The following is a 16,098-nucleotide window of genomic DNA, read 5'->3' on the forward strand; positions in this document are numbered from 1 at the left end:
ACTAACTTCCACCCTCCCCAGCTAGCTAAATTTATAATTTTAAAATATTTAAATTAATTAATTAAATAAATTGAACCCCTGAGGGTTAAAAAAAAAAAGAATTAACCCTCAGGGGTTAAAAAAAAATCAGATCTTAGTAAAATGTAATCCCTGCCAATTGATCACTGTAGTCAGTGATCAATTGGCAGGGAAGGGGTTAATTTTTTATTAAAATGGGTAAAGGGGGGGTAAAGGGGGGGGGGATTTTAATTTGACTATATTTTCTTTCCACCAGGGGGCAGGATCACTGAAGATCCGGCTCCCTGCACTTCACACAGAACCAGGAAGTGCAGGGAGGCGGAGGTGAGTATAGAGAGCACATGTGCCCGCTCTGGCATGCTGTCAGAGCGGGCACATGTACTCTGACAGCCCGATCCGGTGCTCCCGGTCTGCCTCTAATGCAGAGGCAGACCGGAGCACCATTAACCCCGCGATCGCCGCGATTGCGGCGATCTGGGGTTAATTTTAACGGGTGACGGACGAGGTCCGTCACTCGTCGTTAACGCATTCCCCTGAGTGACGGACCTCGTCCGTCACTCGTCGTTAAGGGGTTAAAGGGTTAAACAAAGTTCTTCCCCTCCCAGAGGCTTACCTTGGGCTACACTGGAGGCTGGAGCTGCAGTCAGGACCGCTGGGGAGTCTGGGAGCAGTAGAAGTTCCGCCCCCTTCTGACATCATCAGAGGAGGACGGCTGACTTCACTGCCCTGCTCCTGCTGTGTGCTGGCTGCAGGGAGAGAGGTGAGTTTAAAAATCCGATTCTCCAGCCAGAGGCAGGGGATTCGGATTTTTGCGCCCCCCTCCTCTGGCGCCCTAAGGCGGCCGCTTGTGCCGCCTTATGGACGCGCCGGCCCTGTGTCCAGGTACCTAAGCACTGCAAATAGAAAAGCTCATTCACTTTTGACCTTTTTGGCTTTAACCTCCAAACTTCTGGAATAAAATGGAATCATGACATGTCACACATGTCATGTTCTTAAGGGGTTAATGTCCTTACTAAAATGTTTTGAGGTTGGTCTTGCTCTCTTTTGCTACAAACTTTGTATTTTCTAGTTTAGACCTTCTAATTGCCCTTTTGCAAGCTCTGTTGGCATGCTTATATTTGTTATAAGATGCTATTGACCCATCTGCTTCAAATGTTTTGAATTCCCTTTTCTTATTGTTTATTACTTGAGTGACTGTTTTACTTAGCCACATTTTTATTTGATTATTTTATATTTATTTCCCAACTGTGTGTATTGAAAAAGGCAGCAAAAACATATGTGAGGAAGGCTGAAATTGATGGACACAAGTCTCTTTTCAGCTATGTAACTATGTAACTATGTAACTATGTAACAATTTAGTAGAATTTGTTTAAAGATCTAACATTTGTATATGGTTTAACAGTAAACAGTCTCTGCCACATAGTTGTGAATATTCAAACTTATACAGTTGAAATAAGCCTTTTTTTAAATTAAGTGATTTTGTACAGCCCATTTTTTTTAAAATAGTTCATCTTAAATTATGCCATATTATGCTCCCCAACTTGAATGTTTAAAATAGGTCATCATTAATTATTATAAGAGCCAGTCAAGCATCTATTCTAGTTAGTGCTACTACTAAATGAGAATATGAAATTGTCATTGAAGACGTTCAAAAACTATAAGAATAAAACAATAATATAGTGCAGTGTGCGTGTGTGAGGGTTGCAGTTGAGTGTGCATTGTGTTTGTGAAGTATAGTAGTGTGTGTGAGTGGTTTTTGAAGGGCATACTGTGTGTGTGAGGGTGTATGGGGGGCAGTGTGTGTGTATGGGAGGGCAGTGTGTGTGTTTGTATGGGGGCAGTGTGTGTGCAGGGCCGGCCTTAGGGGTGTGCGAGCTGTGCGGCCACACAGGGTGCCTTGGTAGCAGGGGGCGCCATGTGGCCGACACAGCTTGCACACTCCCTGCTCTCCCTATCCTCTACCAAGGCTTAGCAGAAAGTGAGAGAGAGAGAGACAGTAGGAGGCTAAGCTAAGCAGCCGGCAGGGGTGGAGCCAAACAGCCTGTGGGGGGCAGAGCTAACCGAGGCCCGAATCTGCTGCCTGGTAAGTGAGACCATACTGCCCCTGCTCCCCCTATAGTACCCCTATTCCCTATCCCTATAGTGCTCCCCTCTATCTCTATAGTGCCCCCCTCTACCCCTATAGTACCCCTATTCCCCATCCATCCCTATAGTGCCCCCATCTACCCCTATAGTACCCATATTCCCCATCTATCCCTATAGTGCCCCCCTCTACCCCTATAGTACCCCTGTTACCCATCTATCCCTATAGTGCCCCCTCTACCCCATAGTACCCCTGTTGCCCATCTATGCCTATAGTGCCCCCTCTACCCCTATAGTGCCCCCTTCTACCCCTATAGTGCCCCACTCTTCCCCTATAGTACTCATGTTCCCCATCTATCCCTATAGTGCCCCCCTCTACCCTTATAGTGCCCCTGCTCCCCCTATAGTACCCCAGTTCCCCATCTATCCCTAAAGTGCCCCATCTATCCCTATAGTTCCCCACTCTACCCCTATAGTACCCCTGTTCCCCATCTATCCCTATAGTGCTCCCCTTAACCCCTATAGTACTCCTGTTCCCCATCTATCCCTATAGTGCCCCCTCTACCCTTACAGTGCCCCTGCTCCCCTTATAGTACCCCTGTTCCCCATCTATCCTTATAGTGCCCCCCTCTACCCCTATAGTACCCCTGTTCCCCATTTATCCCTATAGTGCCCCCTCTACCCCTATAGTACCCCTGTTCCCCATCTATCCCTATAGTGCCCCCCTCTACCGCTATAGTGCCCCACTCTACCCCTATAGTACCCCTGTTCCCCATCTATCCCTATAGTGCCCCCCTGCTCCCCTATAGTACCCCTGTTCCCCATCTATCCATATAGTGCCCCCTCTAAACCTATAGTACCCCTGTTCCACATCCATCCCTATAGTTATCCCCTCTACCCCTATAGTGCCCCACTCTACCCTATAGTACCCCTGTTCCCTATCTATCCCTATAGTGCCCCCTCTACCCCTATAGTACCCCTGTTCCCCATCTATCCCTATAGTGGCCCATCTATCCCTATAGTGCCCCACTCTACCACTATAGTACCCCTGTTCCCCATCTATCCCTATAGTGCCCCCTCTACCCCTATAGTGCCCACTCTACCCCTGTAGTACCCCTGTTCCCCATCTATCCCTATAGTGCTCCCCTCTACCCCTATAGTGCCCCACTCTATCCTATAGTACCCCTGCTCCCCATCTATCCCTATAGTGCCCACTCTACCCCTATAGTACCCCTGTTCCCCATCTATCCCTATAGTGCCCCCTCTACCCCTATAGTGCCCCACTCTACCCCTATATTGCCCCTGCTGCCCCCATAGTACCCCTGTTCCCCATCTATCCCTATAGTGCCCCACTCTACCCTTATAGTACCCCTGTTCCCCATCTATCCCTATAGTGCTCCCCTCTACCTATATAGTGCCCCACTCTACCCCTATAGTGCCCCTGCTCCCCCAATAGTACCCCTGTTCCCCATCTATCCTTGTAGTGCCCCACTCTACCCCTATAGTACCCCTGTTCCTCATCTATCCCTATAGTGCCCCATCTATCCCTATAGTGCCCCACTCTACCCCTATAGTACCCCTGTTCCCCATCTATCCCTATAGTGCCCCCCTCTACACCTATAGTGCCCCACTCTACCCCATCTATCCCTATAGTGTTCCCATCTACCTCTATAGTGCTCCACTCTACCCCTATAGTGCCCCTGCTCCCCTTATAGTACCCTGTACCCCATCTATCCCTATAGTGCCCCCCTCTGCCTCTATAGTGTCCCTGCTCCCCCTATAGTACCCCTGTTCCCCATCTATCCCTATAGTGCCCCCTCTGCCCCTATAGTGCCCCTGCTCCCCCTATAGTATCCCTGTTCCTCATCTATCCCTATAGTGCCCCCCTCTACCCCTATAGTGCCCCTGCTCCCCCTATAGTACCCCTGTTCCCCATCTATCCCTATAGTGCCCCCTCTACCTTTATAGTGCCCCTGCTCCCCCTCTAGTACCCCTGTTCCCACTCCACCCCTATAGTGCCCCCTCTACCCCTATAGTGCACCTGCTCCCCTTATAGTATCCCTATTCCCCATCGATACCTATAGTGCCCCATATACACATATAGTGCCCCTGCTCCCCCTATAGTACCCCTGTTCCCTATCTGCCCCTATAGTGCCCCTGCTCCCCATCTACCCCTCAGGGACTCCTGCTCCCCATCTACCCCTATCGTGCCTCCCCATCTACCCCTATAGTGTACCTGCTCCCACCATCTACCCCTATAGTGCCCATGCTCCTCATCTATCCCTATAGTGCCCATGCTCCCCCTATATTACCATTGTTCCCCGTCTACCCTAGTGCCACTGCTCCCCTTATCTTTTGCTATAATGCATTTCTCCCCCATCTACCCCAGTGCACCCGCTCCCCCCATTTACTGCTATAGCGACCCTGCTTCCCATCTACCCCAGTGCCTTTGCTCCCCCTATCTACTGCTATAGTGCACAAAAATCACACACGGTCAATATACAGACATACCAGACACAGTCAATACACCCATTACAAATATGGCACACAGCCAACACATCACACAATCACGTCTGACACACACACATGATAAATGTAGATGTGTCCCGAGCTCTGGACAATCAGAACGTTGCCGCGAATTACCACAGGAAAGCTCTGATACTGTAAGTGCCTGAGCTCATGAGACAGTTGCTGATGGTCTGCACCCAGTGAAGGCACCGACCAGATTCCCAGCAAACTGGATCACCAGAGATCAGCATTCCCCCTCAATGCAAGGTAATGACAGGGAAGAGGGGATAAATATTTGTTAATTTTTAAATTTTCATTTAATAAATCCCCTATACACATGGATGGGTTTTAATGAATTACTCAGATGTGCAACCGTATTCATTTAAAATAACAGTTTCTCCTCCCAATCAGTCACCTGCATCATGTGTTATCCACGTTGGTGAAAATGAACCACGCAAATTGAAAAAGTAGTAAATGTCCACATACTTTTAGACATATAGCAGGTTATTTACTGAAATGTAAATTCGAGTGATTGCAAAGTGAATTTCAAATTTAAGCAAAAGTAGCTAAAAAGGCAGCATAGCTGAGTAAAATATATTTTTCCAGTTGGGCTCTTACCACCTTATATTTGAAATGCATTTATTAATCAGTCATATGCCCTATCCTTATAGGGTAGGAGCGGGGTTTGGTGCAAGTATAATTAACTGGTGTCCAATTACTTATACACTACCCTACTGAACTACAAGTGAAAAGATTTAAAAGGGATTCATATGAAACTATTCTGAAGAAAACACCGAAATAAAAAGTGGACACTCTGAAACATTAATATAAAAATATTGAAAATTATTAATTCCATTATTCTGAAAAAAATAATAGAAATGTTTTACTTATGAGTTTATCTTTTTTTTGCCATTGGGTATAGATTATTAACATTATTAATGCATAAAAAGATATAGCTAGAAAAAACAGGAATATAACCTACAATGTTTAGTGCAGTTGGTGCATTAACCATCGGAATGACCTCACCGTGATTATCTTATATGGTTCCTATGACGATAGACAAAAGCCTTAACAATAACAAAAAACCTAAAGCTTATTAGTTGAAATATGAATGAATTGAGATTGAAATGTATACTGGGATTTGGGATAGGGTGCAGGATTTTGTTTTCTTCATACATGGTGGGTGAATACTTTGCGGCCACCAAGAGTAGTTGGAGTTTGAGCGCATGGCAATTTTCTGTGTTTTTCTTTCGAACATGTTACAGTGTTGCCCCAAACTTTTCGTAGTAATGGGATGAGATAAAATATATTTATAGGGGTTAGTAAGCTTGCATATCTAAACAAAGGTACTTTGCATTCTTAGTTTAATATTCTACGTACTACAGGTATTTATAGTTATAAATGGTAACAGTGCCATAGTAACAAATGATAATATGGTAACAAAGTAAGAATAGATGATGTGGATTATCTTCCACGCTTCAATCAGTACCTGAAAGTTGTGGGGAGCTGAATAATGGAGAGATTCTATATTCCTTGGTTCGCGGTGTGTGACGCTTGTTTGAACAGGGTCCTCATCAACTGATTGTTCCTGTAACGTTTTCTAATTGTCTCATTTATTGTTAATTTTCCCTGTTTATAATATTGTAAATTGCTGTGGAACAGGTGGGCGCTATATAGATGCCAATAATAATAACAACATTTTCATACTGTACCTTTTCTTTTTCTCTCCATTGGGTTCTTTTAATTACTTCATATGTAAAAAAATGAATGTAAAATGATCCTATCAGCGTATGCAAAATATATACATAATAATATATTATATTACATATTATGTATATATTTTGCAGTACAATGATAGGTCCATTTTCATAACTTTTGGGTTCATCTGATTTGGTTCCAAAATACTTTTTTTTTGGTACCACAATTCTGCTGAGCCAAACTGACAAATTCCTGAAAAAATCTCTAATTTGGGGAAAATGGTTAGGTAGAGCTACATTTTCTTGCTGTAAACCCAGTTTAGTCTGCAGCATTAGGAATAGTTAGGGTTAGAGGTTCTTAGTTTTAGATGGGTATAGTGCTGATAAGGACTCAAATCCTAACTATGCCTAAACATGATAAATAGAGTCTTTTTACAGCACAGAATACTGTCCGTGTATCCAGACTGTAATTATAGTCACCATTACTAATCACATTACATTGCTGCTGCAATGTTTTTTTAATGCAGAAACTTTATGGATTCACGGAAGCCCAATCCTGTCAACGTTGGAGTTGCAGCCCAGAAAAGCTAAAATGTTATTCACTAACTGGTGTAACTTTGTTGAAATGCCAATTATTAAAGGAAAACATATCAGCTGCTCACCTTCCCCTTTATCCTTTAGCAGATGATATCAACATTGCCATTCATTCAGAATAAGTACATAATCTGCATGAATTCTTGCTTCCTTTATTCTTACCGATTATTAGCTCACATGTCAACTTGCTCTGTGCCTTGTATAACAGTGCTAAACATATGTCTTACGAGACAGCTCTCCTTTCTTTTTACATCAGTCTGTCTCACAATATATTGTACTGCACTTCAGATAATCTTAGTGCTTTATAAATAGCAGGTATAGTGTGAGTGTGTCTGCCTGCCTCTCTGTGTATGGCTGTATGCCTCTGTGTGTGGCGGGAGGAGGAGGATGGGGGGGGGGGGGGGGCTGTCTGCCTGTGTGTATGTGTGTGGCTGTCTGCCTGTGTGACTGCCTGTCTGTGTGTGTGTGTGTGTGTGTTTACACCTGCCAAAAACTGGATACATTGCTCTTAAGAAAACAATAACACATTGTTTGCAAGTGTTTTCCACTACATATATAGTAAAAAAAAAATGTTGGTTCATTGGTGAAAGGTTGATTGAGAAGACTCAGTTATAGTCTCCTTATTAATTTCTTGGGATTCTTCAAGGATATCTAGCTTTCTATATAAAGAGTACCCTGGTAATGCTATATTCCACTCATCATGAGAAAAATGACTGGGACATAGCAATACCAGGGTACTCTGTGTATAGAAAAGACAGGGAAGGCAAGACAGGGGGAGGGGTGGCCCTGTATGTGAAGGATAGCATAAAATTAAGCCTAATAAAAGTTAGTGAGGCGAACACAGAGTCCGTTTGGGTTACGTTAGAATTTGGTAATCACACAGTAACTCGTGTAGGTGTGATTTATAGGCCCCCAGGACAAATAGAGCAGTTAGATAATCTACTAGCTGAGATAATAGCTATAATGACATTAAAGGGGAAGTTATCATCATGGGTGACTTTAATCTTCCTGATGTGCAAGAACTGTTTCATTGTTACTACAGAACTGTGCAAGACTGTTTCATTGTTACTACAATCAAGCTCTTGTATAAAACCAAAGAAAACTAAGACCGTCACTCCTTCCATAAAAAGCAAGAAAAGAGAACCTCTTACTAAAATGGAAATAGATAGAAGACGGCAAGACGACTCCTGCTTCTATTGTGGAGAGAAAGGGCACAGAATGTTCAGTAAGACCTCCTAAACCTGCTGTGGTCACTGAAACCAAGAAAAGGGCTACAGAAAAAAGCACTCCTCCATGCAAGGATACAAAACACGGTACGTCTAATCTATATAAAAAAGACATACTTACTTTTTCTCTCCCTGATGATTCCATAGCATCCCATGATATAGAGAAAGGATCAGAAAAAATGGACTGTGATGCTCTGCTTTCAGATGACAGTCATTCAGGAGATGAAATTAGGAGCGAATGTCCTGAACCTATGGTGACTACGGTGACTACAGTTCCCATCAGCCGCTCCGCAGGAAAGAATACTGCAAAACCCTGTTATGGTGCTCCTGGGCTCATAAAAGCCAGTGATGGTACTATTCTGCCTATAGAAAAACTCACCAAACATGAAAGATATCTGAACGGGTGGATGTACCAGCGCTAATGTGAAAAACCAGAACTTGATATATACCAATTTAATACAAATAAGCTGCTAAAACACCGAAATCTTATCTTAAATAGAAGGAGTGAAATACAGGGTGATGGTGAAGCGCTATATTTAGATATAATATTGGAAAATGGAGATAATACTGGAAATAAGTGAATATACCTGAATATAATCTTTTATCTTGAAACCTTAACCTTGATGTAAGATTCCTTAAAAGTATAAGCACAAAAAATATATCATAGTGTAAAACTGTAAAATACACAATAAAATATGTACACAAGATTATTCCCACTCACACTCTATAGAGCCAAAAGATTTTAGCTCAGTTCTTGCGCATGTAGGGTCCGTAAAGGCGACCCTCTCCCTTCTTGGGAACCTTTATTCTTCCTATTTTCGATCTAGGATATAGAACATATATAGTGCAGTACCTTTGGTAAATATCTTGTAAATAATAAAATTCAGAATGGGGTACTCACAAACCCAGAGCCTTCAAAATAGGCTCAATGGAACAGCATATGTGGTTAAGGAGCACAATCCTTCTTTCTTGTAGCAGGAAAAAATTTGCCAATAGTGTATCAGTAAAAGATAATTTTATTAAACTATAACTGTAAAAGTATAAAACAATATCTATACAAATATTCACTATATAGGCAAAAATATAAAGAGTCCAATAATTATAGTCTTTTCATAATGTCTCCAGGACGCGTTTCGCCGAATAGGCTTCCTCAGCTGGATCAAAAAAAGTCTTTGTCACAAGACTTTTGCCTATATAATGAATATTTGTATAGATATTGTTTTATACTTTTACAGTTATAGTTTAATAAAATTATCTTTTACTGATACACTATTGGCAAATTTTTTCCTGCTACAAGAAAGAAGGATTGTGGTCCATAACCACATATGCTGTTCCATTGAGCCTATTTTGAAGGCTCTGGGTTTGTGAGTACCCCATTCTGAATTTTATTATTTACAAGATATTTACCAAAGGTACTGCACTATATATGTTCTATATCCTAGATCGAAAATAGGAAGAATAAAGGTTCGCAAGAAGGGAGAGGGTCGCCTTTACGGACCCTACATGCGCAAGAACTGAGCTAAAATCTTTTGGCTCTATAGAGTGTGAGTGGGAATAATCTTGTGTACATATTTTATTGTGTATTTTACAGTTTTACACTATGATATATTTTTTGTGCTTATACTTTTAAGGAATCTTACATCAAGGTTAAGGTTTCAAGATAAAAGATTATATTCAGGTATATTCACTTATTTCCAGTATTATCTCCATTTTCCAATATTATATCTAAATATAGCGCTTCACCATCACCCTGTATTTCATGAAAGATATCTGGCTGAAAAGAGGTTTGTGGAAGCTAATCCCCTGGAGCTGGCCTTCAAACTAAATTCTACCTCCACTCCTGATCAACTAGCTACCATGGGTACAATTGTTACTGAATCTGAACAAACCCTTTCTACTCCACATATTAATGGAAAAGAAAGTGCCATAGCTGAAGAACTATCACCTAACTGTGTAAGGGCCACAAACGGTATGATAGTACGTCGTGAAGACCTAGCCATATTTGAGAAAGCCTTAAAAGACAGAGAAATGAAGAAAAAACATAGGAAAAAGAAAGAATTCCTTTAACTCTGATTTCTTCTTCTCTGTTTCAACCGGACTGTATATACCTTTGTTCTTCTTCCACGTTTTTGTTGTGCCTTCAGAAATCTGCGTCCTGAGGCCGCTCTTTGAGGAGGGGGTATCTCAGGTTTCAAAACTGACATGTAAGACTTTTTCGTTTATTACTGGCCCTTTAAGTGAACTTTATGATTTTCTCCTTGTGGTATCCCTAGCCACTAATCTATTCACTCACCTTAATAACCTCACCTGATTAACTAATTAGGAGGCTTGATAAGTCTACTCCTGGCACACAACAGTGCCTTGAGATTAAAGTCTATGCTCTAATAAAGAATCTCTGTTCCCGGTAATATCCTGTATTTTATCTACATTATTTCATTCTGTAGAGAACTTACCTGCAGTGCATCATCCTGTACTCCTCTGCATTTCCTCATACTGAAAAGGCACTAACCTGCATTACTTCATCCTGAACTTGCCTGAATTACATCTTACCGAAAGACTTTCCTTATCAGCTTCCAAGAATCCTGATTTGTGGTGTATTGCCTTCATTGAAGAATATTAACTGCTTCAATTGCTGCATGACTGCTTGATCTTGTAAGCAACCTGCATTATATTATTTTCGAGTATACCTACCTGTTTCAACCTCTGCAACTCTGCATGATCCTGCATTGTCTTATCCTAAAAGGTATTTACCTATAACTAGCTGCATTGCAAAGTATCCTGGAAATCCTTAACTACTTGGTATAACATCAAGCTTGCTTGTATACAAAAGACTTTATTCATTTACTTTCTAAAGATCTTGTTTGTGGCATATTGCCTAAACCCTGTTTTTTCTCACAAAGTATCCTGTTTGTGGCAGACTGCCCTTTATTCTTTATTTTCAGTAAATTTGTTATGGTAATACGACAAATAAAGTTTCAACTAATAACCCTTGCAATCGTCTCCTCTCTGACCTGCTCAGGAGCATGAGAAGCACATATATTCTAAACTCCCTACTGGGATTGTATCTAAAACAACTTGTTGAGGAACCAACTCGTAAGGAGGCCGTACTAGATTTAGTATTAACAAATGGAGATTTGGCATCAGATACTGTAGGTGAAAGTTTAGGATCTAGTGATCACCAGTCAGTGTGGTTTAATATAAGAAAAGTGACTGAGTCACACCACACAAAAACAAAAGTTTTAGATTTTAGAAAAAACAGACTTTTCTAAAATTAGAATATGCGTAAAGGAGTCCTTATAAGATTGGAGCAGTTTAAATGGAGTCCAAGAGATGGGATTATTAAAAGGTGCACTACTGAAAGCAACAGAAAATTAGACTCGTCAGGAAGAGCAGAAAAATTAAGAAATCACTGTGGTACTCCGCAGAAGTGGCCAAAATAGTAGAAAACAAAAAGTTGGCATTTAGTAATTATAGAGTGAGGAAGACAGACAGATCTATAAGATTAGGCAGAAAGAGGCAAAGCAAGTTATAAGAGCCTCCAAAGCACACACAGAGTAGAGAATTGCACAGACAGTAAAAAAGGGGGATAAAACATTTTAGATACATATATGATAAAAGAAAAGTAAAACAAGGATTAGTTAGATTAAAAACAAAAGAAGAAGGTATGTAGAAGAGGATAAAGGTCTAGCTGACTGCCTCAATTAATATTTTTGTTCAGTATTTACAGCTGAAAATGAAGGAGAGGGACTTCAGTTAAGAAAAAGGACAAATGAGAGTTTACAGAGGAAAAGGATCCATTTCAACCGTCAAATGTAAAGACAAATAATTTGATGGGGCCTGATGGGATACACCTAAAGTTATTAAAAAAAAAACGTAGTGGTGTACTAGCAAAAACATTTACGGATTTATTCAACCAATCATTGTTAACAGGAGTAGTCCCAGAAGACTGGAAATTAGTGAATGTTGTGCCCATTCACAAGAAAGGTAGTAGGGAGGAGTCGGGCAACTATAGGCCAGTAAGCCTTACTTCAGTAGTGGGAAAAGGGATGGAAACCATGTTAAAGGATAGGATTGTTGAACATCTAAAAACACATGGATTTCAAGATCAGAGGCAACATGGGTTTACTTCAGGGAGATCATGCCAAACTAATCTTATTGATTTTTTTGATTGGTTAACTAAAATAATAAATCAGGGGGGTGCAGTAGACATTGCTTACCTAGATTTCAGTAAGGCTTTTGACACTGTCGCACATAGAAGGCTCATCAATAAACTGCAGTTTGGATTCAGTGGCTGAATGACAGGCAACAGAGGGTTGTGGTCAATGGAGTATATTCGAAGCAAGGTCTAGTTAAACCAGTGGAGTACCTCAGGGATCTGTACTTGGACCCATTCTCTTTAATATTTTTATTAGTGATATTGCAAAAGCTCTTGATGGTAAGGTATGTCTTTTTGCTGATGATACTAAAATTTGCAACAAGATTGATGTTCCAGGTTGGATAAGCCAAATGGAAAATGATTTAGGTAAATTCGAAAAATGGTCAGAGCTGTGGCAGCTGACAATTAATGTGGATAAGTGTAAGATAATGCATCTTGGGCGCCAAAACCCAAGGGCAGAGTATAGAATATTTGATACCCTACTAACCTCAACAAATGAGAAAATGGATTTAGGAGTAATTATTTCAAATGACTTAAAAGTAGGCAGACAATGTAATAGAGCAGCAGGAACAGAACACTGGTGAGACATCACTCGGAGTATTGTACGCAGTACTGGAGACCGTATCTTCAGAAGGATATTGATACTTTACAAAGAGTTCTGAGAAATGTTACTAAAGTGGTTCATGGATTGCAGGATAAAACTTACCAGGAAAGGTTAAAGGATCTTAACATGTATAGCTTGGAGGAAAGACGAGACAGGGGGGATATAATAGAAACATTTAAATACATAAAGGGAATCAACACAATAAAGGAGGAGACTATATTTAAAAGAAGTAAAACTACCACAACAAGAGGACATTCCAGCTGAAGTGGTAGATGTTAACACAGTGAGGGAGCTTAAACATGCATAGGATAGGCATACGGCTATCATAGACTTAAGATAAGGCCAGGGACTAATCAAAGTTTTTCGAAAATTGGGCAGACTAGATGGGCTGAATGGTTCTTATCTGCCGTCACATTCTATGTTTCTATATTTCTATGTTTCTATAACTGAAGCAAATCTGTTTCATTGGGCAGAAATGGCATGTATGCTAAAAAGTATATAGTATTTAGTCACCAATTTCAGTTCACTATAGTAAAAAACTAGGTGCTTCTGTAAAAGTATGCAAGCAATTTTAGCTTAGTCAATCAGTGAGTAATTATTGATTATTATTTATAGCATATTTGTTTTCTATTAGATATGATTTTGTGGAAGTTGAAGAAGACTCCGAAACAAGCACGGTTGTTCGTGGACGATGGTGTGGCCACATGGAGCTTCCTCCAAGACTTACATCCAAAAAGAATCAAATAAAAATTACTTTTAAATCTGATGACCATTTTGTGGCTAAGCCTGGTTTCAAGATTTGTTATTCTCTTGTGGTAAGCTAACATTTACTACTAAATGCCTTTATTACGATATTATATGGATTAGAGTAAATTAAAAGATTACTTTAATAATAGGCTGTACTAGAAGAATGTGAACCAGACTGCATTATATTACAGAGTAGAGTATACAATATGCATCAATAAAGTCAGCTTTCTTGAAAATTACACTCATAATTATAATTATAATTATAGGTGTGCCACCTACCATATACTGTACACAAAGATAGAAACATTTAAATCTGACTGGTAAAAGAACATGGGAACTTGCTCTTAAAGAACCATCAGATTAATCAAAATAGAATCTTATAATGGACATTGCCTTTAAAAAGGACACAATCTCATTAACCCCTTCACTGTAATATGTGTTTAACTCTTTCCCGACATTAGGGTGCGCTATGCCGTCCTACAAGATGAAGGCAGTCTATACCATATATAGAGGGACCTGCTTGACAACCCAGGCAGAAAGTTCAGAGAATTTAATTTGCAAGCCCTATATTTGACCCTGTAACTTTCCAAAACCCCATAAAACCTGTACATGTGTTTCAATGTGTAAAAACTTAAAAGGGGAAAGTACTATATTTGACCCTGTTACCTTCCAAAAACCGGTAAAACCTTCATTTGGGGGGTACTGTTGTACTCATGAGACATCGTTAAATATGTGCATTTTATTGCAGTGAAAGCAAACAGTATTATGACATTCACAGTTATAATGCCATGTTTATGCTTCATATATAAATGTTTACTGTGAAATGAAAAGCCTATATCTCTGAATAAAATGATATATTGTAAGTGTGGTAACACTTAAAATGTAAGCGGTGAATTATGGTTGAACAGGCATATTGCTAAAATTACAGGTTTCGGTTTGGTTCAGAACTCCATCCTTAGGGGTAAAAAATGTCAGCAAAGCATTTATTATAAATATGGGATTTACGGCTAGCAAATTACAAAAGCTAAAACCACAAATTAGCTGCTTAGAAAAACATTAATGATGAAGGTTTACACATTTTTACTTTTATTTATTTATTAATGCATTCCTTAATTTCCAGAACTATCAGGGTGTTAAAACGTTTTAGAGATTATATGGCTAGCCAACCTTGGTCTTGTTCAGACTTATAAGCATATAAACAGGAATAGCATTTTGTAGCATTTAGGAGTGACAAACGTCCATGAATAAAAATGACCAAATGCCATCTAATTAGGTATGTGTGAACAAACATATTAATTTTTATGGAATATTTTTCAGCAGAATGTAAACATATTATCTGTATGTGTGCGTTTTTTCCCATACTCAGTAGGTTGATCAAGCATATATTATTGTGAAATGGAAAAATTGCGCTGACATTCAGTAAACAGAAAGCTGCCTTGAAACTCAAAAGACTAAATAAATAAGGAGTATTTCTTGGAGCATGTGTTCTTTTAGATGTGAAGATCATCAACATACTTCCCTGTGTGAATTATTACTTTATGTTTTGGTCAAGGTGTCTATTTTGGTTTAATTTTCTTTCCACAAAATCATCTTGCACAGCTTTGCTAGGGTGATCATATATATCTTGCCAGCTCCAAACATGCTATAAGATAATGCTTTGTAAGTATACGTAGGATACAAAATTCACACATTTAGACTGGAAGAAATAAGATTTATTCTAAGGAAAAGGAAAGGGTTTTTTTTACAGTAAGAACAATAAGGATGTGGAATTCTCTGCCTGAAGAGGTGGTTTTATCAGAGTGTATACAGATGTTTAAACAGCAATTGGATGAATACATGCAAAAAACACAACATACAGGGATATCATTTTGAATTAGTGGGGTAATCGCTATTTGATCCACGGAGATATCTGATTGCCATTCTGGGGTCAATAAGGATTTTTTTTGCACACTTTGAAGCACTTCAGACTTGTTTTTTTGCCTTCTTTTGGATCAACAGCAAAAACAAATGTGAGAAAGGTTGAACTTGATGGACGCAAGTCTCTTTTCAGATATGTAACTATGGAAAGACAGTATCTTGAGATTCCACTGGACATTCTCCTGTCTAGCCCAATGTTATGCATCAAGAAATGTCAATCGATTCATGGAATCATGAAGATATCAATTTTATGGCAAATGAAAACCAAAAAGCCCATCAAGTCTGGCTATATTACATATGAATATTAAACTCTATATTTATCTCTTAGGGCATCTTACGAGTTTCCAAAGACTTCTTAGATAGTCTTCCAGTCTTTGTCTTTATTCACTGCATTATTACTCAATTCCCATTCCAGGAACTTTCTCCAAACAACTCATCTACTCTTTCTCCGAACACTGAGTTTGGGAAGTTGGAATTTTTCTTTCTTAGCATGGTTATTACCCTTTCTTGCCTTGGTTATGTTGATTAAGATCTAATTCCTAATTATCC

General features: G+C 39.8%; 1 protein-coding gene across 1 annotated transcript in view; it reads left to right on the forward strand.

The window, feature by feature from the left end:
* Nucleotides 1–16,098, forward strand: part of PDGFD (platelet derived growth factor D) — a 295,422-nt gene that overhangs the window by 106,198 nt on the left and 173,126 nt on the right. Inside the window, exon 3 of the mRNA XM_063430324.1 lies at nt 13,520–13,700. Within this exon, the coding sequence (XP_063286394.1) occupies nt 13,520–13,700 (181 nt within the window). The remainder of the gene's footprint in view (nt 1–13,519; nt 13,701–16,098) is intronic.

The sequence above is a fragment of the Pelobates fuscus genome, chromosome 1, assembly GCF_036172605.1.
Source record: "Pelobates fuscus isolate aPelFus1 chromosome 1, aPelFus1.pri, whole genome shotgun sequence".
Classification (NCBI taxonomy): domain Eukaryota; kingdom Metazoa; phylum Chordata; class Amphibia; order Anura; family Pelobatidae; genus Pelobates; species Pelobates fuscus.